Genomic DNA, 26,531 nt, shown 5'->3' with positions numbered 1-26,531 from the left:
ATTAGGAATGAAGCATAAAAGTTCCAGTATATGCAAATGTTATGGCATTTTCTCCAGCCGGTTGCCGTTGTTATCTACAGATTGTACATTTTTCTGTTTCGCATGTGTTTTCGCAAAAGGACTGACTTTCGCCTTCGTGGCAATATGCGTACGTGTGTGTATGGTTGATCCAAATGAGCTCTTCTAGCATCCAACGAGCCTTCCAGTTCTACCATACATATCCACTTAGATGCCCATATGTGTGTGGGTTTAAGCGTGGGCATGGCATGTTGTTGCGGAAAGAGCGGTAATTTCAGGGCTAGAAACAAGAAGTTTTCCGAAGTTGGCCAGCGAGCAACCAAGAAAACGGTACATCTTAGACATATTCATGGTGGAATTTCTTCAACTCGAGCTTAGCATAAAACTTGCAAATATGCTGAACCTTCGCTTCATCCGTTCCGGTCTTCCTGTTTGTGCATTTCTTTGGAAAATCTTTGTGCCACAGCTAAAACCGCCTCTAGGAAGGCTGTCCAGCCAGCCAGCCAGCTCACCAACCCAGGGCGTGGAGCCACTCTGGAAGACGTTCACTCTGCAGCTTCCCTGGCCTTGGCCTCACCACACTAATTCCTTGACAGCCACATTCTACGTGGGACGACTTTCGGAAGTTACCCTGGAGGGCCAAGTGCCGCATAGATTATCCGCTCCATTTAACCCTCATTTGGGTAGCATAATAGGTTGCCTACCGATGAACGCAAAATTTCATCGATAATCTATGAACTATTCGTCGATGCTTTTTGTCTTGCGAGGGCCCAACAGACTGGGTTTTTAGGCGTGTACGATGTGAGAAACGCCATGTTATTAAAGTCAGTATGGTGTGTTTAATGATACGAAACTCACAGACAACGAACTTGGCAGACGGTATTGAGTTGGGGTGCAGAAATTCTGCCACGTTTCGAACAACGCGGAAACACGTAAATTGTTTCAATAATAGTCCGACAAAACTGGCGCAGGCATAATAGTGAGGAAATTATGTGCTTTCGCAGTTTGCAACACTGCAAAGATGTTTTTTAAGTCATAAAATTAAGGATTATATTGTTCCTCAATGTGTGGTGCAGATGTTAATGGAACACTCATTATCGAATAACATTTGTGTTACACCGTATAGATTTAAGAATGTAGACATTTTTACTTTCAAAACTATGCAACGTGTATGCAAGAAAACCAATTTGAAAAATTGGTTGCATACACAAATCTAAATTTCTACTTCTCAATTCCTATTAATTTTGTGGAACAAATTATCTTGTACGGTATATTTCTCGAAGCAATCAACTTTCGATAACGAAATGAATAAAAGGAAAAACAAATCCTGACAGTCCTTTTCCGTGGAATCCTAGCTTCTTACTTTCGGCACACGGAGGATAAAATAGTTTCGCTCCTCGATAGGCGAGGAAATGAGGAACTAAATCGAACGTTTCCGCAAGCTCGTAAAAGCTTTTCCGTTAAGGTGCTTTGATTTTCGCTCGAATGCAATAAGAGGTAGGATGCTACTTAAGCGTCTTAGCGGCGTCATAAAAACCGACCGGACGTTCATCCTTTCCATCGATTCGGCCGACTCGCCCTACGATGTGGCTGCATCCGAAGACGGTCGTTCGGTATTGGCCTGCACCGCAGGCGTGGGGTCATAAAACGGAAACTTATCATTCGCCTACAGTTTAACCTAGGTTTTCCCTTGATGCTCAGTGTGAGGAAGGGAAATAATTTTAAATTTGAGTCCGATTTGGTAAGGTGTTGGAAATTTGTGAACCGAACGGAGCCACTATCTGGAGGGTCCTATCTGTGATTAAGTTTAACGATGTTTCTATTCTTTCAATTTTCTACAGGAATGTGTGTTTTTTTTTACCAGACGCTCGCTGGCCGAGCTCACTCGGCAGCTCTTTTAAGAACACCAGAGATGGTCCTGTCGATCAACTGCTACCGACTCGATCTTATCATGCACCCGATGCTTCAATAAAAGTTGATTAAACATTACCTATAGTGAGCCACCTTTCCCCTATGTGCAGGTGCGCTCGGTTTCCCCAAAACCAGGACTAATTTCCGTTCGGACCGGAGATAGCTACGCCCGACGGAGTTCACGACGGTCGACGCTTTCGAGAGCAGCTTAATTTTTCTAAGACGATTACTTTCCTCCTTGGGTGCCGTTGGGAAATACAACTGGCAGGTCGGCTAGAAAGATAGGAAATCTTTCAGGCCATTATGCGAAGGAACTCAGCGAGCTGTGAAATCGCATCACCTAGCTAGATTGCATTGTTGTGTTTCTTCATCTTAGCGTACGTGAGAAAAAGACGTCTATTTCCAATCGATTACTTTGAAAACACATTAATGGAGCAAAAGCATTTTTTGAACATATAAAAATGGTTCGTTTTGCTGTATTCAACTCGTAACATTTTTTACTTTCCAATAAAGTTAGAATTATGGAACACTTGTTTCACTTTCTTCATCTACGTATAACATTTGCCTCTCATTATTCAGGATGAAGAACTGCACAGACTTTCCCACTGACTTCTGCCGATTATAACTTACATTTATTTAAAAACCTTTTATTTCGTGCTTCATTTTATACCTCTGTAACCTTTTGTGCTCCTCTCTGTTCACCCGATTCTTGCCAGTCAGATTCGAAAGTCCCTAGTCAACAGTGCCCAAACGGCGACCTAGTTCACCTTCCCTGTTCACCAGCCCGTCCTATTAATCACATCCATTCGCCATCCCACTGGAGAAGTATACCATTTTGCTAACCCAACCTTGCCACGGGTACTGTACTGTTTTTGTACCGGGTTTGATAAGGACAGCTATCAGGAAAACTTAGATGCAATAGATCACCGACACAAAAGGCACTCGAAAATTGGTGCCACATTAAAGGCAAGAGATCTCTCGGAGGAGCAGGCGTTGCTCGAAGAGGTGCACGAAGTGGAGCAAATTTGCGACATCCATTCCAGTGCTGTCTACTTTTCCTAAAATTTCACCCAAAAACAAGAGAAACCGTGCAGCAGAGTAGAAAACAAAACAAACAAAAAACAGACGACGGGCATGAGCTTTCGCTCGGCAGATTTACCGTTTCGCTCCGGTCACGAGGTTGAGTTTCGCAGTTTTACAACCCCCAAGGGGCTTATTCGGTGTAACTTCGCGGAGCAGAGCGAAAGCTATATGGCGCAGGAGAGCACTTTTTCTCACTTCGAAACCTGGCGGTGGACTATAAATTATCGTTCATTAAATAACCTTAAGACGTCCTTTGCGCTGGCAGGCGTACAGTGGTTCTGCCGGTGCTATCGATGCCGAAATGTGATGATGATGGGAGCGGTTTTGATGAAAGCCGAGAATAATTAAGCGTGACTTGTAGTGAGTTTTAAATATTTGCTATGGAGTTCACGTTGAACTATGGCAAATGAAAGTAGAATGGAATGTGTATGGATAGCTGTAAAAGATATCTTGTAACAGGATAGACTTCCTAGATTATGGCTTCCAGAGTAATGATAAGAATATCAATCTTTAGCACTCATCTCACACAAATTTACTGTTGCACGTAAGAGAAAGTAGGAATACTGTTTACATTCAGCATGACCTTTTTCAACCTGAGACGCTTAAAATTGATAAGATGTCATACATTCCAAAATTATGTATATCTTATATTTTGATTTTATAATCAAAAGGAAGGATCACTAATTATAGTTCTAAATTTACTATATTGTGAATTATAACGTGGCCTTTGAACAAATTATAAAAATTGTTTGTTTTAGTCTTCGACTATATTTGTTTTTAAAATTTACCTGTTTTGTATACCAATATTATCGGCGTTAGCTCTAACTCATCAATGATGAAAAGACTCTTCGCAATGTCTGTCTCTAACGCAATAGCTTTTGTCTCGTGTAACAAATTCAGATGTGTTAGGGACAGAATTCGATTAGCTTTATCAAATCTTAGTGTATTAGATCTACTTAAGAGTCACATTTTACTGGGAACGGCTGCAATAATCATTTCAAATATATAGTGGATGTAAGATTCATAAACTTTATGTAAGATTCTTTCAGTTTAATTAAATTCATTTAATGGAGGCGCCCAGTCCTCCTTCTACAAATGTTGTAATGTGTTCTACACGTGTATTATTGAAATGGCTAGTATTTTAGTTATTATTATTTTAATTTATAGATTTTATTTTGACTTCATTGATTATGATTTGCATTGAAAGTACAAATTATACTTAACGCATAGCACCACATGTAAAAGTACCACAAATCAGACGCCCGTTTCACTTATTGTCGATGGCAGTTTCAGTTCGCACTGTGCGGTTTATCTACTGTTCGTCGCATTTGGTTTTCCATTTCTTTAAACTGGTTACACATTAACGAAGGGATGGAAAATCAATGAAAACCTTTGTCGAAGCGACACCCTTGTCAACTTCCTGCGATGCGCACAATAATAAACATCGTGTGTACATACTACTTGGTGCTCGTAGAAACTGACCTGACTGCTAGCACCAAGATGAAGAAAACGATCGCAGGAAGCAAACCCCTTCCGTAAAACGGCTTTTGAGTGGGCCACGAATAGCGAGTCTAGCTCGTAACGGGCATGTCTTCGGATAGTTTAAAGGCGACGAAAAGTACCACAGCTTCCTCCATTCCTGTTTCTTATGACGCTGCTGCTGAGAAATAAAAGTGGAACCACTAGCCATCGAGCGACGAGGCTGGAACTTCCTTATATGCTCCACTGTTCACAACGCAGCCACACCATGCGAAGGATCTGTTCCCAAAAGCACTTAATGGCGCAGCACAAAGCGTACATGGTGTTGGTCGAGACAAAATCTGTCGTCGTCCTGGCCCTACTTCGTTTGGCTGCTCCAGCACACATCTTCCAAAGCGGTTACCGTATACGCTTGTCACCATCGAGCGCCTTCGAAAGCGCCAGCACGGAACAGCGGGAAATACGGAAGCACCGTGTTTGATATCTGATTGTATTGTTATTATTCGCATCGTTAGCATAAAATGTGATTTCTTATAGTCATTTGGGTTGCATGGTGTTCCACACTTTACCCGCTTACCTACGGAGCTGGTACGTGAGCTCGAACAATATTGGGGTACAATTTTCAGCAATGCTTTTGCCGTTATATGAACAATCTATGTCAATTCTAAATTTCGTATCGACGTTTATAAAAAGAGATTTCATGCCGTTTGTTTAAAACAGAAGGGATTTTCATAAATTTGTTATATATCTTAAAAAATTTACTTTTTGAAATAAAAATGACAAATTAAAAAGATAACATAGAAAAAACCGCCTTCTTTACAAATCTTTCTCATAAAACTTATAAACTCATAAATTACCAAGAACCAAAAACTAAATGCACTTGATTTGCTTTCTAGGGAAGATTATCGTTGTTTCACCTGTTTAATAAATAAATCAGCGTATATCCATTTGTTTAATAAATAAGAATACATTATTTCATACTGGTTTAAATCACTGCCATGTGTTGCCTTCGCTGTCCTTTACAATTTATTCCGTCAGAATATTTACAAGCGATACATATTCTTCTCACTAGTGAGTCTTGTCTTCGTCACTGAAAAAAAAACTACGTTCCAAAGATGAGAAGGGAAAGAAGAGATTTCTATATACATCAACAAAGGCAGAAAGTTCCTCCAGTTGGTGGGGTTTGTTTTGCGACTGCTGACAATAATCCGGCAACTACCGACTGGCTCAACTTTCAAGAAGTATAACTGAAAACCATTTGAGATGGTGGATTTTTTATTTATAGAAATATTTCATCCCCTTCCCTGACGCAAAGCGTTGCCGAAAAAGTAGAAAAACAGTATTTGTTGCCTCCTTCAAAACCCCGCTCCACCCCGGGGAAAAACTGGGCGATAACAACAAGACCATTTTTCCGACTTCCGGAAATACACTCACAATGCCAGCTGGTTTGCTTTGGTTTGTTGTCTCGGGTGTCTCGTCACTTTCCTTCCGTCCTGAAGACGAGAGCCTTGAGCACAGGGAAATTCGGGCACAGCGCACGCACACTTTGAGCGACACAACGTACGGTTGAAGAAAATAGCGTAATCTTTGCGCCCGCTGAGTTTCGCATCGGTACTTCGGTAAGGCAAGGCAGGAGATATTCCTCGATTGGACTGTCGACAACCGTTTTCCAGGGTGCCAGATTGGCAATTTTTCAGCGCACCCTAGTCCCAGGGGGGAGGGGACTTTTTTTTAGATCACCCAGTACCAACCGAAAGTAAGAATAAAAGTAATAATAATAAAAAAAGCAGAACAGAGTGGCGAGATCTTCATGCAGCATTTGTGTACAGCTTGCCACCGAAACGCTCGAGACCCCCCTCGAGTATCGGTACGCTACCATCCGTTATCGTTTTTTGATAAACTCGCAAATCAAATGGCAGCGAATCACCATTTATCACAGCATAGTTTTCGCTGCATTGCAGTCGATACATAAATCGTGCATCCGGGAAGTTCCATTTCCTTTCCCCGTGCTTGTTTGTTTGTTTGATATTTTTTACATTTTCATTCTTGTTCACTCTATCTTTGTTTTCCTTCCGGCAGCGATGGTATGCAAAATAGATTTACATTCTTTCGGTAGTCCATTTTTCATCCGAAAAGTATTGAACTACTTGGTTATGAAAAATGCATACGGTTGGGGCTGAGTGTAAGGCAGCAGCAGGAACATTCGACGTACTATGCAATGTGTAAGAGTAAAGGTTTGTTGTTTCCAGTTTTCACAGTTTCTTCGTTGGGTCGCATTTTCACTAACCAACAATTCTTCTTGATGACTAATGCGGAGGTTAAGAAAATGGTTGTTAAACAGGAACACACGCAAGGTATAGGCAACCGTGGTACAAGTGAGTTTTTGTTTTTTAATGGAAAATGTCAAATTATAGTATTTGAACAATTTTTGCTTGCTGGAAATTGATTAACTTCAATTTCGAAATTTTCAAAACAGAACCATTTACTACTAACGAGTATACTTTTCAATATTTAGTAATGGATAGTTCTTTATGGGGCCTAATATTAACGAATTTTTTAACTTATTTCAAAACAAACCAATTTAAAATTCAAGCGGTTATTCATTTGTAGAAAATAATTTATTTACTTTTTTTAAGTTTGATTACAACTTGTAAGATGATCCCTAGATTAAATTCAATTAGTGTACACAGTGAAAGTTAATCATCTAGATTGGAATAATGAATTTTAAAAAATCAATATGAATGCAGAAACCAATTTAATCCATTAGAAGTACAAGGGAGTTATCTGATTGGATTCCTTATCTTTTTCAACAGCAAAACATTTTTCATTTGCTTGATCGACAACTTGTCGCAAACAAAACCCACACAGCCCGCCAGAGTTTCAAAAATCATACTCAGCCAAACTACTCCCCTCTAGAATACACAAAGCGCAATCAAATTACAATTATCAACCCCTGCGTGAACTCCATTCTCCGAAGCTTGGCAAACCCATCTTTGCCCGTGGTCTTTTAACATCAACCGGCTCAGCCAAACAAGCGCCACTTGCCAGCGCCCTAGATCCATTTCCCATGATCAATTCCGTGAAAAGTGTTCGACCCTTGACCACCTGCTCTACTGTATTCGAGCACGAGGTTTGTGCAAGTTCCCCCAAAGCAGAATTTAAATCCAATACGGTCTCATATCCGCGGGCTTCGGTGCGCAAATTCTCCATACATGCATTTCATTTAATTGCAATCGCATTCGGGCAGCTTCCAAACGGTTGCCCCAAGGGATAAACTACGAAGGTGCATCGCGATCGCGAGTCACTTTTATTGCCTTACGGTCAGTTTTTCCGATGCGGACGATACCGACTGGATGTGTGGTGTGCAGCTGCGCACTCGGTGCAACCGATGTTCGTATAGGTAATTACCAACACATTGTTGAATTGGAAATTATCTTTTCCCTTATCAGCGATGCCGAACGGAGCCTTCAAACTCTCAGCACAATCGATGCTCCGAGCAGATGCTGCGTTTCAACTGGCCAGCTCAATGTAGTCCTATTTTCTTCGCTATCCTGCTGTGAATCTCCCGGAGGCAAACGAATTCACCTCAAATTAGTAGCTTAGATGGAGTGCCCCGGGGGCACTGACGTCACTTTGCACACAACTGCGTACGATTTGCGACGGACACGTTGTGCAAATCGTAACTGACAACGGGGAAACTCTTTTACAAAAACTATCCCCCTTGTTCGGTCTTTTCTGGGGCGAGTGACAAAAATGAAGCCACAGTTCCGCTCCACGCTCTGTGACATTCTCAACATAAAATCAAGCGAGAGCCGTTGATTAGAAATCAGATCACATCCTTCCACAACCAATCGGCTTGGATTTGAAGCCCGTGGACGGAACTTTGGATTCGAGAAAAGGAAAGCAATTACTAAAATTGAAAACAAACAATCGCCAAACGAAAGGAAAATGGAACGATGCGAAGAGAATTGCGGGGCGGAAACGATTGCATGCGAACAACAGAAAACATACAACACGCGACATGAATATGATTACGTCCGTGTTGTCGGTGGTAGTCCTTCGTGTCTCCATTTTCCTGCTAGTTATAGCGACTGTAGCGGCGAGAGGTCAGTGACAGAGAGTAGATAAAGGACACGGTGGGAATGGGTGTATCTAACATAAATCCAATTGACGCCAAAGCCATGACCAACAACATTCTATTGCCGCCGTCGTCGTATCCTCAGCCACTATGAAGATATCTTTATCCGTCAGTCGTGCGCGGCTAAATATTGATCTGAACATAAATTATGCACCATGCATGAAGCTGAGTTGACGCACCAAATGTAAAGATAGGACCTCAACATGAGCTTCTGCTTAAAAATTTGCACTGGCGTACTGTCAATAATTTAATTACTTAATTAATCATATCTTTTACCAACTAGTACCATTTTTTGAAGCAAGTTGATTTACATGTACAACTTTGCCTTCCGAAGAAGATGAAGTAATTCATCAAAAGCCGCATGGAAATTGTAAAAAAACAACTTTTCAATCACTTTTACATTTACTTCCCAGCGACAGAAAAAAAACATGGGAATCTGCATCCATTTGTTGCTGACAAAACATGATCTGGCAAATGGTTTTCCACTTAAGAGTCTATTGATTTTACGTTAGTCGTGAAAACTGGCAGTCAATATTCCAACCATACCTAACATGGTGACTTCATCGGAAAGTTTTCGCGACCCATTTTCCTACGCATCAATCGCTTAAGGCGTCAATTTTTCAACAAAGTTTTTGTCACAAATTCAATGGTTCCCGAGAACATCGAACAACCGAAGTAAAGCACGCCACTTTCCCCCCACGGGTTTATTTGATTTTTTTTATTGCTGCAAAGTGTTCCAACGTTGTTGAAGTGATGAATTATTTGGTTGTATTTTTGTTTTTCTCGAAGACATGGAGAGAGGGAGAGAGATAGAGAGAAATTGAGAGATAGATATGGAGAGAGATTAAGATAGTGAGAGAGCGAGGGAGTACCCTTAGATATAAAAAGCATGCACTCGACTTGAGTTTTTGATTGCTTTTGTTTTTGTCGACCAATACATGTTTTTAAGTGTGATTGATAAAAATTCGAAATTCTTCATCATTTTGTGCTACTTATTGTTTTATTACCATCAAGAATGGCATCAAATAGTCTAGGTACATCATACCCCCCCCCACCCGTCAAGCGTGCTATAACATTCACGTGGGTTATATTCAGTAGTATTATTTCATTTTCTATGTAATATACCTGCAATTGTTTCATTATCGCATTACCTGAGAAATGAAAGCCACTCAGAAATAGGACGTCTCAAATAGGAGTCTGCAATGCGACCAACCCCATCAAACTATAGTCAAGTACCAGGCGCCTCCACCAAAGAATTAGATAGTCAAGACAAATAATAGAAATAGTTATTATCTAACTTAAAAGTATGCATCTACAGTTTTTTGAACTTGTCAACAACACTCACTCACAATTTTTTTGGACAAAAATAGAAAACAAAGTTGGACAAAAATAGAAAAAAAAAGAATATGTACGTTCGTATACGTGAACAACAAATTTAACAATCCTTTAAAAACTAAACCACAAATAAAAGTGCGATGAATTTTTAAAGTTTGGTCTGTAATTTATGCTCATAAATATGTGGCATTAAGACATACAATAATTTTAATTGATGTTAACTGTAAATTACCACAAGTCATTTTATATAATTTTGAAAACAGAGCGTGGTTTCGCATTCTCTGTCTCGATCACAAGTTGATTGTTGGGGACAGCACAAACGTTTATCATCATAATGTAGTATTACTTGACAATGTTTCAATTTATAAATTGTGATTACAAAATAGGACGGTGTACTTTTGTTTCCTATGTAAAACTTTACTGCCATGCATTTGTTCATATGAATATTCATTTCTTTATCCGTTTATTTTTTCATCGCTTTGCGAAGCTCAACATATCCTATCTTGACACTGTATGTATCAACAATGGTGATCGGACGTCCTGCTTGTGATGAACAAAGTCCTCGAGACGATGAATACATCTTTCGTGAGAAACGGAATTGAAGGCTCACGAAAGAAAGCTCTGCATCCGTTCAATCTTGTTGCCATCCTCTCGATCCTTTCGGGCACTTTCGATCACGGTATGATCAACCGAAAGTATTCGTTCATTCAGCCGGCATTGTAGCGGTAGAACCTACGACAGTAGGAAAATGAAATGAAATCTACCGAGAAAGAGCGATTTCAACCGGAAACCTCCAGATGCTGTTCTGGATTGTTACCTCTTCCTTTGACGTACGGAGCTGGCCGAACGGGTAAACTGCACTTGAACTTCACGGCACATATAGCATGAGAAGCAGTGGAAGGCAAGAAAATTGCACCGTTTGAAGTTCAGTGTCGAGGGAAGATTTTCTTCGATAGAGATACTTTCCTGCTCCGTTCACCTTCACCACACCATTTTATGAGTGGAACATTTCTCTGACCCAGAAAACGTTTTCCTCTACTCGATTTCGCCAGCTGTGGACGCCCATGGTTCACATCTTTCCACCGATGTCGCCTCGGGAGGAACTTGGCCAATTTTTTCCCAGTTGTCACGACAACGCCCAATGCAGGCCCGGCGACGAATGAAAGCAAACGCAATCAATGATGGATGCTATAATAAATCTCGTTGTGCAGAGCGCACGAACGGGTTGAGGTTTCACATGACGAACCGTAAGCCCCTCGTAAAGCCGACCCTTAAGCCGGCTTCGTACGCCTGCTGTCGTTTGTTGGCAACTATGGTGGATGAAAATTGTCCCTCCTTCGACCCAAACCCTGCCGAACCAATAGTCAAGAAGCTTCGCTCACACTCACATCGTATTATACACACTAACACAGCCGATGTGTCACATGGCTAGCGTTTGCAAAGAGGCAGCCTCAAGGTTTAGGGCTCGCAAATCGGAGCGCACTGTCGGGTATGTGTTATTCAACCGTTGTTAAGCTATTGTCACCGACGAGAAGCACAAACAAACGCAGCGGGCATTTTTCATCCCACACAAAGGCCGGTGATTGGCGTCGGCTTTTCCAATGCTGGCAACCGGGCTCCATTCCGTTTTTCACATTTTTCTAAGAGCCGGTGCTCGAAGCAGTTTCAATGATCCTGGTCAGAGCCTAGAGAAAAATGGTGAGAAGCGTTGATAAGAGGTTCCGTGATCATTCAGCATACGAATATTAAGTCTAAGAGAAGTTTTCGAGACGAAAAAGACGAACCTGAGGATATCACTATGCGTACTATAAAGGTTCATTCAAACTATACAACCCCTATGTTCATTTCAGACATAACCAAACTTTTAAAAATAGTTAATAGTCTGGCATTTATATTTATTCTAAAATACTTTGAAATCCGTGAATCTAATTAATAATTCATTAATTTGATTCAAATTAACGGAGAAAACATTTATTAAATGAAAAACAAAATGTTACGATAGAACCCAAGCTTCTACTACATTGTAAAATTTTGTACTAATAATTTCAACACCATAAGTGAAACGGGAGTGAGAAAATTGAAACTCAAAGAGTTTAATGAGAGTTCCGCAAAACATCTGGGTTCTCAGCCCGTTACACCAATCTGCGTCGTTACACGGTTTATACGAACCGTTCGTAACAATGAACGTATGCCTGAGTGTAGTCTGACCAATAAAAGAGGAAGTTCTCAGAAAAGTATAAAGAAAGTCCAGTTCCTTACAATTTATCCATGCACATTCACTTTGCAAGTGACGTTTGTCAAGATTATTCTTGCATGTCTGATTAATTTCGCTGAGGGTTAAGAATATAGTGCAAATCTGATTTGTAGTTGATTTCCCTACTACTAGAAAATATTAAATTTGGCAATAAATCAATCATTTGGAAAAGCAATTAAACATACATAATAAATTAATCAGTGCGAAAAACTTGTTTGTTCCCTATTTTCGTGACTTGAATAAATTCCTTACACAGGAATCCACACTGAAAACGGTTACAAGAAGGACATTTAAAAAATACACTATCAGCAAATTGAAAAAATAAAACCTTCATTGAACCTGTTAAGCCAAGGTCAATAGCATTTATCATCATATCACAGATTTTCCAACTTTAGGGAGGGTAGAAGGCATTGGCTGGCAATGCTGCATTTTAGTTCGATGTTTTCTCCGTTTAGTACAGTTCCATTTGTGCTTTTATTTCCTTTCGAGCTCCAGTTGATCGTGACCTGCCCTTCCAGAATATTAGCCCGTCTATCGGTTGACCGAACGCTTTTGGACGCCCGTGCTAGCTGCATCAATATACACTTGCTTCATCCGCAGTGCAGTGATTTCTGTGCATGCACTTTAAACTTAAGGCGTATTTTTTCTATCTTGCTCGTAAGTTGGTCGTGTTTTTCAACATTTGGTTCATTGCGTCGGGATATGGTCGCCGTCCCAACGGCGCTGGACTGGTGCCCGGAATGCTATCTCAAAATAACTATACTGACCTTCCACTGACCCTCAGATGATCAGAAGGAACCAAAAGGAAATTGAAAGCAGTATTATACTCTCTTGGTTGGAATAATATAATGTAAAAAAGGTTTTTTTATACTTTTTTTATATATATTTGGACGGCCAGGCCGTATTGTACATTTTTTTTTTTTATACTTCATATTGATTGAATTACTTGATTTATGAAATGGTGAACTTACACCAGAGGGCGATGAGTTACTTTCAACGAGCGATAAGTTGTAGATAGTTCTAATATTCGGAATCTTTATTGAGTTCGTTTATACAATATGAGTAAGAAAGTCAAATCTTAAATAATAGCTTTTCGAAAGTCACACCCTTGATTTTTCCATATTCTTATAATAGTTCCAAAAACTATTTTGACATTGTTTCTGATTGTTGAACAGACATTATTGTCGTTAGAAATGCTATGAATAACTTTTAAGAAACTTCCTCATTTGGGATTTTACCCAAAAATTAAACTGAATATAATCAAACGTGCATCTTTGTGTGTGTAACATGAATTCGCATTAAAAAAAAAAAAACAAAACAAATGTACTAAATATGAAAAGTTCCCTTTTGCGCGGTTAGATGTAACAAAACGAGTTTTTTTTAATCTCTTTGTTCATATCACATGGATTATTAAACTAATTTTCATTCAAGCTTTAGGGTGATTGCACTTCCTTAAATTCTTGTGGTTATTAATGTGACATGTGACACTTGCCCTAATGATGAGAAGCGAAACGCGACTTTTACGAAAACGACATCAGAGCCCTTCTTGGAAACCTATATTGACATACATTGATGAGATTTTTTCGTTGGATGTTTCTATCTACAAGACGAGCCAACGAAATGTCAACGAAGCATAAACCCAATCGATGATACCGCGTCCAAAATGGAAGCAAAAAAAAAACGCGATTGCTTGCACTCTTGCGAAAGATTACATTTTGTAGCGAAAAGAAATCCCTCCCGATTCAGTATTCCCACCTTGGTTGCTTTGCGGCAGTTGCATACCAACGAACAAAAAATAGTCAACCGCAATCGATCGCTAATGTTTTGCCACAACGTGATTCAATTGCGTTGCGGATTGCATCCAACATTCAACGATGCTGATCATGTTCCGGTACATGCATTCAGTCCACGCCGGTGCAATTACCATTCCAGCCTACCGACAGGAACTCCGCCGTGTCGTCCAGCGCTTCAACCGCTTCTTACAAGGCGAAGACGGGCCATCTCGTTCTTTGGAAGGAAATCGTAATCCAACGAACAGAATCAGGAAAACCGTTAGCGTTAGCGACAGCAGCGATCCCGCTGCAACAAAGCAAAGAAAACACGCATTGGTAATGGTAGGGACACGACATTTTTGTCGCTACCGACGAACCGTACTAGCCGGTAGTTAGACGACAAGCAATTCCACTGCCGTAGAACTCGGAGAATGCAGCCCGCCTTCAGGACGTGACCCGAACTCGACGGTTCTGAGCTTGACAAACGTATAAACCATTGAGCGCAATGGATAAAATCATTACGTAATTGAATTTAATAGACTTACCTTGGCTCGTTCTGGACGATTCGTTGCTTTTGGTCCTTCAGCAACGCTGGCTGATCTCGGCACGAGCTCGGACCGTCGGAACAAGGCCGCGTTGTGCGGTTTTGAGAGGGCCTTCGGTTGCGACGGACCAGAAAATGAAACCATTAAACTGCGCAATGAAACGCAGGGGAAGGTTGCCAGGGGGGATAAAGAACCTTCACAAAAAGGTCGATCGATGTTCGCCAGTACACGAGCCGCCCATCCGTTGCACTCCAGATGTCCCTGTATTGCCCTGGAGACGACCGTTTTGGACCCGAATGTTCCGATCCGTTTGGTTGATATCGGTTTTTTATCGTGTCCCACGGGAGTCCGGTCATTGGAGTGCTTGTGTTTCAAGGGTAACTGCAAGAGTTTAAGTATATGTTGTCTTTTTTTTAACCATTTATCCATCATGTCACTTTCTTTCTATTTTGTTTGCCCATCGAACACATGGCACCATCGATAGGCAGGCGCAAAAGTTTATTGAAAATATGGAAATGCCCAGTACCCAAGGTCCGCTGGATAGGGTTCTTATTAAAAAGTTTCCAGAAGGTGTAGCCTGTATGTATGGCCGAGTTGGTGCCATTTTGGATTCAATTTAGTTGTTTTTTGTTTTGTATGTTCTTGTCCGATCTAAAACAGAAGTGCCTTTTTCGGGGTCACACACTTTTCGTTGCAGTTTCCATCGCATTAGGAAGTCCCAAAGGGTCAAACTAAAATGGAATCAGGATCCGATCGCATCCATCCGGAAAACTTTCGTTTTTTCGGAGAAACCGGACAGACCTTTCTGGATATTAAAAATGTATTGGCTAACTCAAAGCGAACTTGTCTTTGTTGGCTTTGTGTGCGATAGTTCAAACTAAAGTAGATATGATGGTAAAGAAATGTGAAAGGGGCTCGTTGCTTTAAGAAATTATCAAATGTCAGAAATGCAGTAAATATGAGCAAACAATAAATTATGTTAGTCTCGCAATAATCTAAAAGGGAAATGACTTTTTTTCACTAACTGTATGGTTGAATTTGTGAAAAAATGCATCATTGCTATGCTACTAAGAAGGAGGATGCAAATATGCCTCACAAAAGTGGAAAAATTTCCAATCGAACCGGATTGACCCCTGGGACCGTAACGAGATGACGCAATTCCATCACTGCCAAACTTGTGCTCCATTTACATACATATGAGATTCGTTGTTTCCCATATGTTTGCCACGAACAAAACAACATCCCAAAATAAACCAAAAATACCGATACCCTTCCAGTGCAAAATAAAAACAAACGCTGCAAAACGAATCTGTTATATTTTATTTTGTGTGGACTGTCTTCTTTATTCCATCACCATTTGGACACTTCAGTAGTTGCACGACACGTGTTGGGTATTCGCTGTTGAAAGGTGATCCGGAGGTCGATGAAGTGGAAAATTCTTCGAAGCCAAAGAGTAGTAAATGTTCTAGATTTTAGCATAGAACTACCAGCATGTTAAAAAATAAAACCGTTTCAACCCGGTATATGACTTAGCTTCATACCAGCTTACTTATAATTTATTTTTTAACATCATTTAATACTTACCATCACTTTTACCACAATCAATTCATTATCTATAATCAATATAGGATTAAATATAGGCCTTTAAATTGTGCCTTCTTTTTTACCAACATTTGATGTTTACATTATGTAAACACCTTCCAAAAAGCTGCATCTCGTACCAATGCCAACACGAGTTATAAAAATACATGTAAGACTAGTCTAGTTCACCCTAGGTTTTTGAATCTGAAGTATGGTATAAAAACTGTTATTTTACACGCAAAATTTCAGTTCTATTGAAGTCATTGCTTTATCCGACAACGGCTTATGCTCAATTGAAACACTTTCGTAATAACCAAATTATTTAAACAAATTAGTATAGATGCTTTCTCGTCATCTAAAACACTGGTTCAACGTAATAACAATTTGAACTTATTTTCAATGACATGTACTTTTTCATAATTAAGCTAAACTGTCGAACATCTAAACCCCCTGTTGTCTGTTAATCTGCGTCTGTTGCCATAAATCGGTAATTTATGATTTCACACGTTTTTGGCACATTCAACTTGAAACATCTCTGAATATTCAGTCAAGCAACATTGTTCATACTGGCTGGTAGAAATATTTTTAAATTCATCATTTTTTGACACGAGAAGATGATATTTCTAAATAAGCAAATAAAACAATAATAAATTATTTGCACTTCATCTTAAAAAAATTATAATTTAATTAATTGAAGCTGTGCTAAACTAACTTGAGATTTATAACTTCATAAGTATTGCATGAGTATTTCATGAGCTGATGTTTTACACAGACAAACATTTTACAATAAACATTGTGTGTGGTATTCTAAGATTTAATTGTTTAAAGTTTCTAGCATTTCTAACTACATTTTTTATTAACCTGTTTCGTTATAAACCTGGTCGAGAATCATTGCAAATAGCAATACATTTGCTAAAAGGCAAACAGTACACAGGGAATCACTTACGTCTACGAAAGGTTAAAAATATCACTTGCATTTCATTTTAACATCTCCCAAAGTACCCGCCGTTTGTAATGGTGTATATATTTCCCAATTGCATTATATACCGAACGCTAATATTGACTCAAATTAACAAACTTTTACCATTCACCGCCTTCTGCGTCTTGGAAAATATGCCACATTTCGTTAAAAGCACGCCTTCAAGCCTTCACCCCGACGGCGGGGCATCCAATCTAATGGAACGTTTGCCGAATACCACGTGCTGCGGATTTGGGAACACCCTTTCGCGAGAAATCAACTTTATCCTTTCCGTTTTCCCGTAGCGAAAGGCACACCAGGGCAGAGAAATAAAGTGTTCACATAAATGTGTGTGCTTTTGTGGGTGTCTGTGTGTGTGTGTGTGTGTGTAAGGCATGCGAAAAAGAAAGTCAATCTAATCCACACTGATCCAACAGCCATTTCCTCGCACCGATTTCGGGTGTGCCTTCCCGCATACCCGTGAGCTTCTCCGCCTTTTTTATGATGGTTGGTCCCATATTCGAGTCTCTCGATGTCTGTACTGAGAATTCATCATAAAATTTTTATCCATGAAAACGACTTTAGAAAAGTTCACCAAGCCTTCCCTCCGCCGACGGGGGTTTCCGTTTTTCGGCATACACACCACCGCAGACCCCTACCCCTTCCATACACCCACACACCCACACATACAAATAGTACTGTACTAAACATCTTTTTTCCCACGAGCCTCAAGCCGATGGCCGAATGCTGGCAACAGCATCCGCCCGGGAACCCACCCCACCGCAAAGCGGAGGCCACCGCCCGTTTCGAGAGGGCTTTCGGCGGAACTTATCGGCGCACATTTCACATCTGGCACTTTTGGGGTAGGGAAAATTTTTCCTCCCTGAAAACGAATCCACCCCGGTCTGTCGTTGAAGAGGGGATGTTTGCGCCCATCCCGGCCCTATGCCTCCGCTCCGAAACACCGAACGCCACGGAAACGGCACCCATACGAGATTTATTTTCCACCCTACGTCCCCGCACCGCGCGCGCATCCCTCGGAGCGTGTGTTTTATATTTTCACCTCCCGGCACTCACGGGTTCCCAAAATGGACTCGCTTTTCCCTCCATTCTTGCCTCCTTTGCGATGTATTTTTACAGCGATTGCATAAGGCTTTCCCGCACCTCAGCCCCAATGGGATGTGAAAGGGTGGAAAAAGCGGACGAAGCGAAGGATTTTCCCACCCTGCAAACCAAAAACCGAGAGCTTATGGCACGGACTTTCAGTGGCTCGAGGAGCATTTTCCTTTTCCGTCGTGTTGCAGCGTGCAAGCGTGCGCTTTCTTCATGCCCACACATTTGCGGAAAGAAATGGAAAGCAGCACCGCAAGAAATGCTGATGTATGTGAGTGTGGAGAAAAGTGCACCATCCCAGCAGTATTGGACGGTTTGCATAAAAAGACAGCAGGCTCCATTCCACCGTTCCGTCGGCCCGTTGCTATCCATTGCTGCTTTGCGAATCCCACAAATGGCTGCCAACTTCCGACCAGCTGAAGAATCGACTGAAGATTCGCCGTGCACTTTTGAACTGCCTGCGAAGAACTTCTGCTTCTCAGTTCTCCGCGCACTCGTAAGAAAAAGAAGACAGAAACACAACTGCACTTACCCTATATTTTAGCCGAAAAAGAACACTCTGAAACAACACCTTTCGGTCGCTTGAGCCGCAAGTGCCATTCTAGTCTTCTTCTGTCCGTTCGACGTAGGAAAAAGAAAGCATACTCACACACACACACGCGCGCTCTTGATTTGTCTCGTCTTACCGGGATACAGGTTCCGCCGATGCAGTCACTTTTCCACCCCTTTGCATCAACCGCGCTCTCCGCGGTGCATGGACAGAAAAATCGTTTAGTGGGAAAAGTTTTCCCTGCCGCATGCTCATTGAAATTCAATCGGGTGCAAAATTTTACCTTCGCACATCCTCGAGCTAACTGGTAATTTTTCAATTTCGGTCCTGTGTCACCAATGGTTTCGAGTTCGCTGCAGAAGAAAATTCACCGTAGAAGTAGTTTCCGAACGCAGCACGGGGGGTTCGAAATGGAATAAAGCACCCAATGGGTGGTGGATGGTTGAACATTCGTGCAAGTGGTCGCCTGTTCGCTAAAGGGGCGATATGTAAATTGAGTCTGACCAGCATTCATTCAACACATACACTCACATGCAACCATCATGTAGGGAACGTTTACATCAACTGATTTTCATCAAATGAAGTGCAACTCACATCAGTATATAACACGAAAAAGTTGTGTTCAGTTGAAGTCATTTAATGAAATGATGGTGACATCGTGGCGAGCTATGATCTTAAAGGGGACTCGAGTCCATTTCTTTGACGTCCGTGTTCTTAGTCATTTGACTATTTAGTATTTGGGCAAGCTTGATTATGTAATTCTATTTTTCCATACATATTCCATACATACGTACACTCCAATTTCAAATCAAATATAAAAGAAAAGCAACTCTTCAGCAATATTCAAGCTTTATTAAATTGAAACAAGCTAACTCAATTCCAAAACCAATCGAGCAAAAATACCAAATTTAAGCTAAATCAAATTTAAGATAAAACCGAGTCGTGAAAATAGAATTTAATAAATAGGCTTACAAAACTGGATTCACACTAAAAAAATTGGAATAACCGTACCAAAATCCATCTTTTTTTTATTTTCAAACATAGAAAAGCAATGTGATCCATTAACACGATTACGTGAGCGTTTTAAACATCAAAATAAATTAACTTTAGTTTTCTCACGATCGTGAAAAACTTAAGTTGGAAAACCTGCAAGAGACACGTATTTTCAATTGCTTGTAAAATTTATCCTCACCCCAAGCATACCAAATCTAAATAAAATAGTTTAAATAGTGGAGGAAATACTCTACTAAAATTAAATTATATTAAAGACTCGGCTTAGCGTACATTTCTTATTATATCGAAATATCTATGTTTGATAGAAAATGTCATATAATCACATTAACTTTCTCCGTCTGCAAACATTTTTAAAAAAGGTTTCAATTTTAATTTTCTTCTAGAATCGATGAAAATATACAATTTGCATAAGTATGAAAACTCCTACAATACTTTTTATTTACACACAAATTACGGATTGTGTGAAAAGGTCACCAAGAGTCATTTAGTCTACAAAAAAAAAAAAAGAAACGTAAGCGGTGTTAGGTATTTACACGCAGCGTTTAGTTGTTAAAAAATGTATGTGTGCTTGAGGGTTTTTGGTAAGACATTCTAAAGTCTGAAAGAAAGTCTCGAGTTTCTTCCAAACAGGCTGGTTATATTCGATACAGACGCGATATGGAGTTGCTTTTAATGAGTGCATGAAATAAATGCCATTTGAGAAGGTTATATTTAATGAATTTTTATTACCAACGAACATGTTGTTTCTGCCAAAGCGTTCTACTCCTAAGGTGTACACCATCGCGTTCGAAAATTGCCATGCGCAAGCCTTTTCCGGGTTGCCAGGGACGGAATTAAAAATCCACCAACACCACCACTCCAGAACACACCTGCACACAATACCGTAGAGGAACTGAATCAGAATCGAGCGTCAGGGCAGAAATAAAATATTAAAGCGCCAGCTCGCAGAACACAGGGAAACAAATCACTATAAAATTAGATTTTTATAGCACTCCCCATCCATTCCCATGGGCACCCCATCCTGCTCGCCAGACAGGTCGACAATACGCAGACCAATATTTCATTCAATTAAAGTACGCTTGCGTTTTGCTGCGACTGCGGAGCTACAAGTTGTGGGAAAGTTACGGCTGGTGGGATTTTCCAAACGGTCACCTAACCTGCTAACGGAACGGAACGACACCCAAGTCACATACACACACAGGTGCACGGGTCGTCTGCAGCGCGACCGGAAAAAACTTTTCCAGCTCGCAATCACGTTCGAAACGCTCCGCATCGGGCTGTTCCTCACGGTCACAGTTTCGCAGTTCGTTGACGACCAACTTTCGCGTATCGGAGAAGCTAATATGTTGGACAGGGGTGTAGAACGAGGGACATGAGGGATCGCACTAGGGGACGCCGTTACGGTGGGAAAAATTTGGCATCGTTTTAATTCATCTGTCCGATTCTTTTCTTTTCCGGTGGGTATCCACTTCCACAACTACCATTGCCCCGCCGGCAGCTCCACCGTCGTCGATTAAAATCCAAGGCTACAGCCAGCATGCAAAGGCCGAGGTACGGGAAGGCCAAGACCTGTCGTTGACTTGCATCGTACCCAACGCCAAGCCTGCCGCCCAGATCGTTTGGTACCGGGCGAATGTGGAGTACAAATCAGGTAAGCTAGAGATTGTTCCTACATTTTCCATTCCAGCATCGCGTTCGCTCGGCTTGCGGTTCCCCGTTTTCCAGACGCCAAATCTGTTTTGGCACGTGACACACGTAAGGTTTGAAAATTAATGCCAGAAAGCAATTGCCTGCCGTTCGGAAAGTGGAGTTTAATACGTTCCGTTAGACGTCATGCCTTCGAGTTGAGCAAGGTTCAACGTTTAATTCAATGTTTTGTTATAAAAGCAAAACACTAACAAATTCACATCAATAACAAATTTAAACTGATACAAAACATTCTCCAATTTCTTCAATTCAAACGATTTTCAAACAATACTTTAGCAACCAAGATACGACCGAAGTATTTCGACATGAAGCTTGTGCTGCAATAATTTGGGGTTGTTTAATAGGAGACGTCTTTTAAGGAACACTGTCTAATCGTGATCGAAAATTCTCTATTTTCTCAAAAACGTTTGCTAGCACTTGTATTTATATAATATGGAAACAACCATATGAGGACATGTGACCCATTACGCTTATTAGAAATAATTTGCCTCCAAAAAGCATTGATGTGGTATGTCTGGTACCAGATATTTATAATTGTAAATTTTAAAAACTAAATACAGGTTAAACGAACCCTGCTAACCCTCTTTACAAACATAAAACATGAAGAGCATGATGAAAAACCCAATCACAATTGTACAAATTTGCAGCATTTTTTGAGTTAAACTAATAATTACAACAGAGGAAGTTATTCAACATAAAATGTGATCTAACTGTTTGATGAAAATTCCAATTAGTTCCATTATTTTAAAAGGAAATTTAAATTTCTAAAGGCTCAATTAGTTGAATGACATTCAGTTATTTTAATTATTCTTACCAAAAATCCCACAATTGACCCTTTGAACCACCCACGTCCAGTTACAGATCTGCACCATGCTAGGTAACCATTCAACACCATCAAATAAGCCTAACCACTATAATAATACATTCAGCAATGGCAACATTGTCGCAAATGGTCCATCTAACTCCACAATTCACGCAGGACTAAATTAGTTGCTGCCCAAAGTTGTACCCAAAGACGTAACCACAAAAACCACTATTCACTAGTCCACTCTACAGCAATCGTAGCTGTTCTGTACGGTAAATAGTAGCGTTGCCACGAATTGTCCACTATTATCTCGTACACACTGACACCGGTTTCTCCCAATTTCCCTACTAGTATGATGAGGTCAGTTTTCATTCGTTTATCGGAATCGATTTTATGTTTGATTGTACAAGATCGAGTATAGAGATAATATTTTAAGACGAGCTTTCGAGAATCACAAACAAAAAACCAAGAATTATCCGGCCATAAATCACTCTACTCACAAAATTTTGAAATAGTTTTACCGGCATTATTTTGGAATTAAATTGATTAAATATAATTTTAGCGCATGTGTGCATACTTTTTAAGCTAGTTTTTAATCTCAGGGAAGTTGACAGTCTCAAAGACAATAATTTAACATATCGAGCTGGTGAAAAAGGTGCACCTGTTTCGATGTTGTAAAACATTTATGTGCAGCGTATTATGCCCATATCAAATAACTTCTCAAATAGGTCGTAAAAATAAAAGTGAAAAAAGGACACCCGGGTCAAAAGGGTAATCGGTGTGGTAGTAGCCACCAGCAAGTTTAAATCGTTTCGTTTTTTGGTATTTAAAACTTCTTGAAACTTAATGCACATGCGGGAGCAGGACAACCCTTCCACAGGGTAAAGACTGTATTTTATCATTTTTCTTTTCAATTTCACCGGTCCCTATCCTTTGCATTGTTGCATGAAAAGATCAGTGAAAAAAGTGTTGCCTCCTTTAATAATCGTTGACTTCTTGGAATTTGGTGACTGCCGCATTGCCGGGACCGCCCCGGAAATAATGAGAACAAATTATGACAAGTTTCATCACATCCGAAAGGTTTGCCACCCTTTGTACCCTTTCCCGTTGCGCCCGTCGTGCGGGGCAACGAATCGTTCAAGTGGAAAAATCCCAGGCTCAATTAATTTCTCCCCGATGACCGCTTTCCGGAGCCGTGCGGGACCGAGCCGAGCATGGGAGCTTTTGGAACGGTTGGACTTTCCGTCGTCCCGGAGCCACGACCCGACCCGGAGCTGGTGGGCATAAAAATGAACTGTAATTATGTCATAAATATGCTACAGCCTCCTTCGGCCGAGCCTTGTGCCTTGACGACAAAAAAATCAGTTCCAGTTCGGCGTCGCATCAGAGCGGATGGTTAGCAGTGCACGAGGTTCCTGAAAGGGTTAGCTGAAAAGTAAGGTTATCTTAGGCACGGCCGCGTGGTGCCGCCGAGCTGGAGCTCAAGTCAGAGAAATCCTAGCCGACGCACATCTCGTGCTGTTTGAGTAATCAAGCGGATCACGAGTTTCGTGCGATCTGACAAACGGAAGGAAATTTTCCTTTCGTTACGGCGGGTGAACAGCCGCATTTTGACTGCGCACTAGCGTGGTTGGCTAGCAGTGCTCCTGGCCGCATGGTGGCAGTCAAAAGGCGACGCCTACAGAAAATCGAAAACCACAGAAAATCAGGACATATGGCCTTTAGTTGCCAGTCCTTAACCTAAAGAGGTCTATGTCTCCAGGTTAGCTTGCGAAGGCCCAGGAAGCTGGATTCAATAGCCGTACTGGAGTAAATCCTCGACGAAGTTAAGAAGAAGAAGAAGAAGACGACAAAAAATGGCTAGCTGAAGACCCCCTTCGAACATGACCCCGCCCTCGTGGTTGTGACTGGGTCAGTACAGCGAGAATATACCAACACACACACACACACATGTATATACACACACAAACACAAGATCTCGATTGTCTTTGGTGACATTCCGCAGCGGTGCCACTTGTTTCGCCGGCCATGAAAGTCGATATTGACGCACAAATTAAGAGTAGTCCCATCAGAATACATAAAGACAAAATGGAAATGCCTTTAGTGTCCGGGCGTTGAAAGACAAAATCGAGGTCCGCAAAGTGATGGGGCTTTTGTAGAGTACTGTTCGTTGGAGTCCGAAAGACAAAGAAGTCAAAGGTCGGTGGAAAAAATGGTAAAGAATTTTTCATTTGATGCTTGAACGATAAATTTCTGATCTAAAACCCAGAGCATTGACAGAGTTATCAAAACATCCTGCTGTTCAAAATCGCTCAATAGCTAATTTATATGATAAATGTTATTTTTAAAGAACTCAATTTTTTTAAAATACATACAATTTTGGTAATAAGAATATATGCTCTTATTAGTGGTATTTATAGTTTACTTGGTAGTTTTTTAGGATTTGACAACTCCTATGCTCACCAATTGTCTGAAATGTACTGAAACAGTTCAATTTGAAGAGGGTCATGCACATAATGTTTTACGAAAGATGATTTTTATTATACTTATTGTAATATCAGCTTCGTCTATAAAGCCGTCTATAAGCGCCCATAACGCTTATAAAAAATATCGCAAATTAAATTTGGGTAGGCAATATTATTAACCAAACCCAATTACAATTATGCCCCCAACCGGTACTTACTTTCTAGTCACCGCTGGAATCAAAGGATACTTCGATTCTCAGTACTTCCGGGGAGCATGTCGCTTTAACCTTTCTCTCTCCCTGTCAAGCACACAACGTTTTATGATGTTGATCAAAAGAATCCACTTCCAGAACAATTAAATACGGCCCGTCGTTGTGGCACAACCAAGCGAAGCACGGTCGGTTCAACTGATCTCTGATGCGAGTCACGTTTATGTCCAGTGAAGCTTCCCGGCTTTGCTTTGGGTCGACCGAGTTGCGTTCATCAATCGCTATCCGGTATCGACCGAAACTTCCGGTCCGATGAAAGAGTTTTGAGGTTTTACGGCCAATTACAAAACTTGAAATACCGCAAAAGATTTATCAAAAGTGAAACGCCGTCTCATTAAGCTATGATCGAACAAACCACACCGACAAGTTGTGGGTTGAGCAAATGCTTTGTGTTCCAACTTTTTTGAGGTCACGTTCTCGGTTCTTAAACATACAATTTGCATACTCAGTGGGGTGGTGTTAAATGGAGCTTGGTTTAATATTTATTTGTATTTATATTAACATTGCCAATACGTCTTGCTTTCAAAACCATTTTAAATTAAGTTCTGAATATTTTCTTGAAACTTCAATGCTACCTAAAATATGCTTATTATCATAATATTCTAAGTCTTTGTAAAACATTTTAACAACATTACTTTGAGGAGAGGGTCGGTGACAGCCGAGCGATTAGAAAATCGGCCCACGAGCGCCCTCGATGGCGTGGGTTTAAATTCTAACTCTTAGCAGGCTGGCATGACCAAGGCAATCATTATGCCAAGCGGAAGAAGACTAATTTAATTTATAGCTTTTGGGATATTTATTATTTATTATTACTATTTAATACAAGGTTATCTGGCCGCTGGCCTACATAACGCTTATTCCTAACTATTCACATTAAGCATTGGAAAATAGGTTTCTGATTGTGGACCTTGCCTCACCTAGCGACATATTTAAATCTAACAACGCACTACATTCATTATAAAGCAGGCACATTTGGAAAACCGGGTCCTGGGTACAGTTCGGCGAAACTCCGGCTGTAAAGCGTTTGCGCTTCTCTAGATTCTCGACGGTGCATGGAGATTATTTTTTTCTAAGAGATCAGGAGCGTCAACCGAACCTGAGAAAAGTTTCTAAACAAGAAGACATTGGGAAACTTTTCTCCCACTTCCGAGAGAATCGGGACCAAACAATAAACAGCGAGTCTTCTAAGGAGGACGGCACATACGATTTGATCATGGTAAACAATAAAACAAGACACGTGTGGGCCTCTTCTGAACATTTTCCAATTTATTAATCCACGTAATTTGAACTGGTGACCAGACAGTACACGCAAACTAAAAAATTGGTCTTACCAACGAACAATACAGGGATTTTAACGTAAACGCGGACTTAAAGCTCTTAGAAAAACGAAAACTAAAACCTAATTGACGTAGAGCTTTGGCAATCGTAGAGTTTAAATGGTCAGAGAGCGTCAATTTACTGTCTAGCAGAACACCTAGGTCCCTGACAACCTCCAAACGTGGGATCGAGAAGCCTTCAGCATGATAATTAAAAC

The 26,531-nt window shown here is 40.7% G+C and overlaps 1 protein-coding gene across 1 annotated transcript in view; it reads left to right on the top strand.

Moving 5' to 3' along the window:
* Positions 1–26,531, top strand: part of LOC131265102 (nephrin-like) — an 84,703-nt gene that overhangs the window by 16,744 nt on the left and 41,428 nt on the right. Inside the window, exon 4 of the mRNA XM_058267367.1 lies at positions 21,250–21,402. Coding sequence (XP_058123350.1) covers positions 21,250–21,402 — 153 coding nt within the window. The remainder of the gene's footprint in view (positions 1–21,249; positions 21,403–26,531) is intronic.

This window comes from Anopheles coustani, chromosome 3 (genome assembly GCF_943734705.1).
Source record: "Anopheles coustani chromosome 3, idAnoCousDA_361_x.2, whole genome shotgun sequence".
Classification (NCBI taxonomy): domain Eukaryota; kingdom Metazoa; phylum Arthropoda; class Insecta; order Diptera; family Culicidae; genus Anopheles; species Anopheles coustani.
This window is presented reverse-complemented; position numbering and strand designations above follow the sequence as displayed.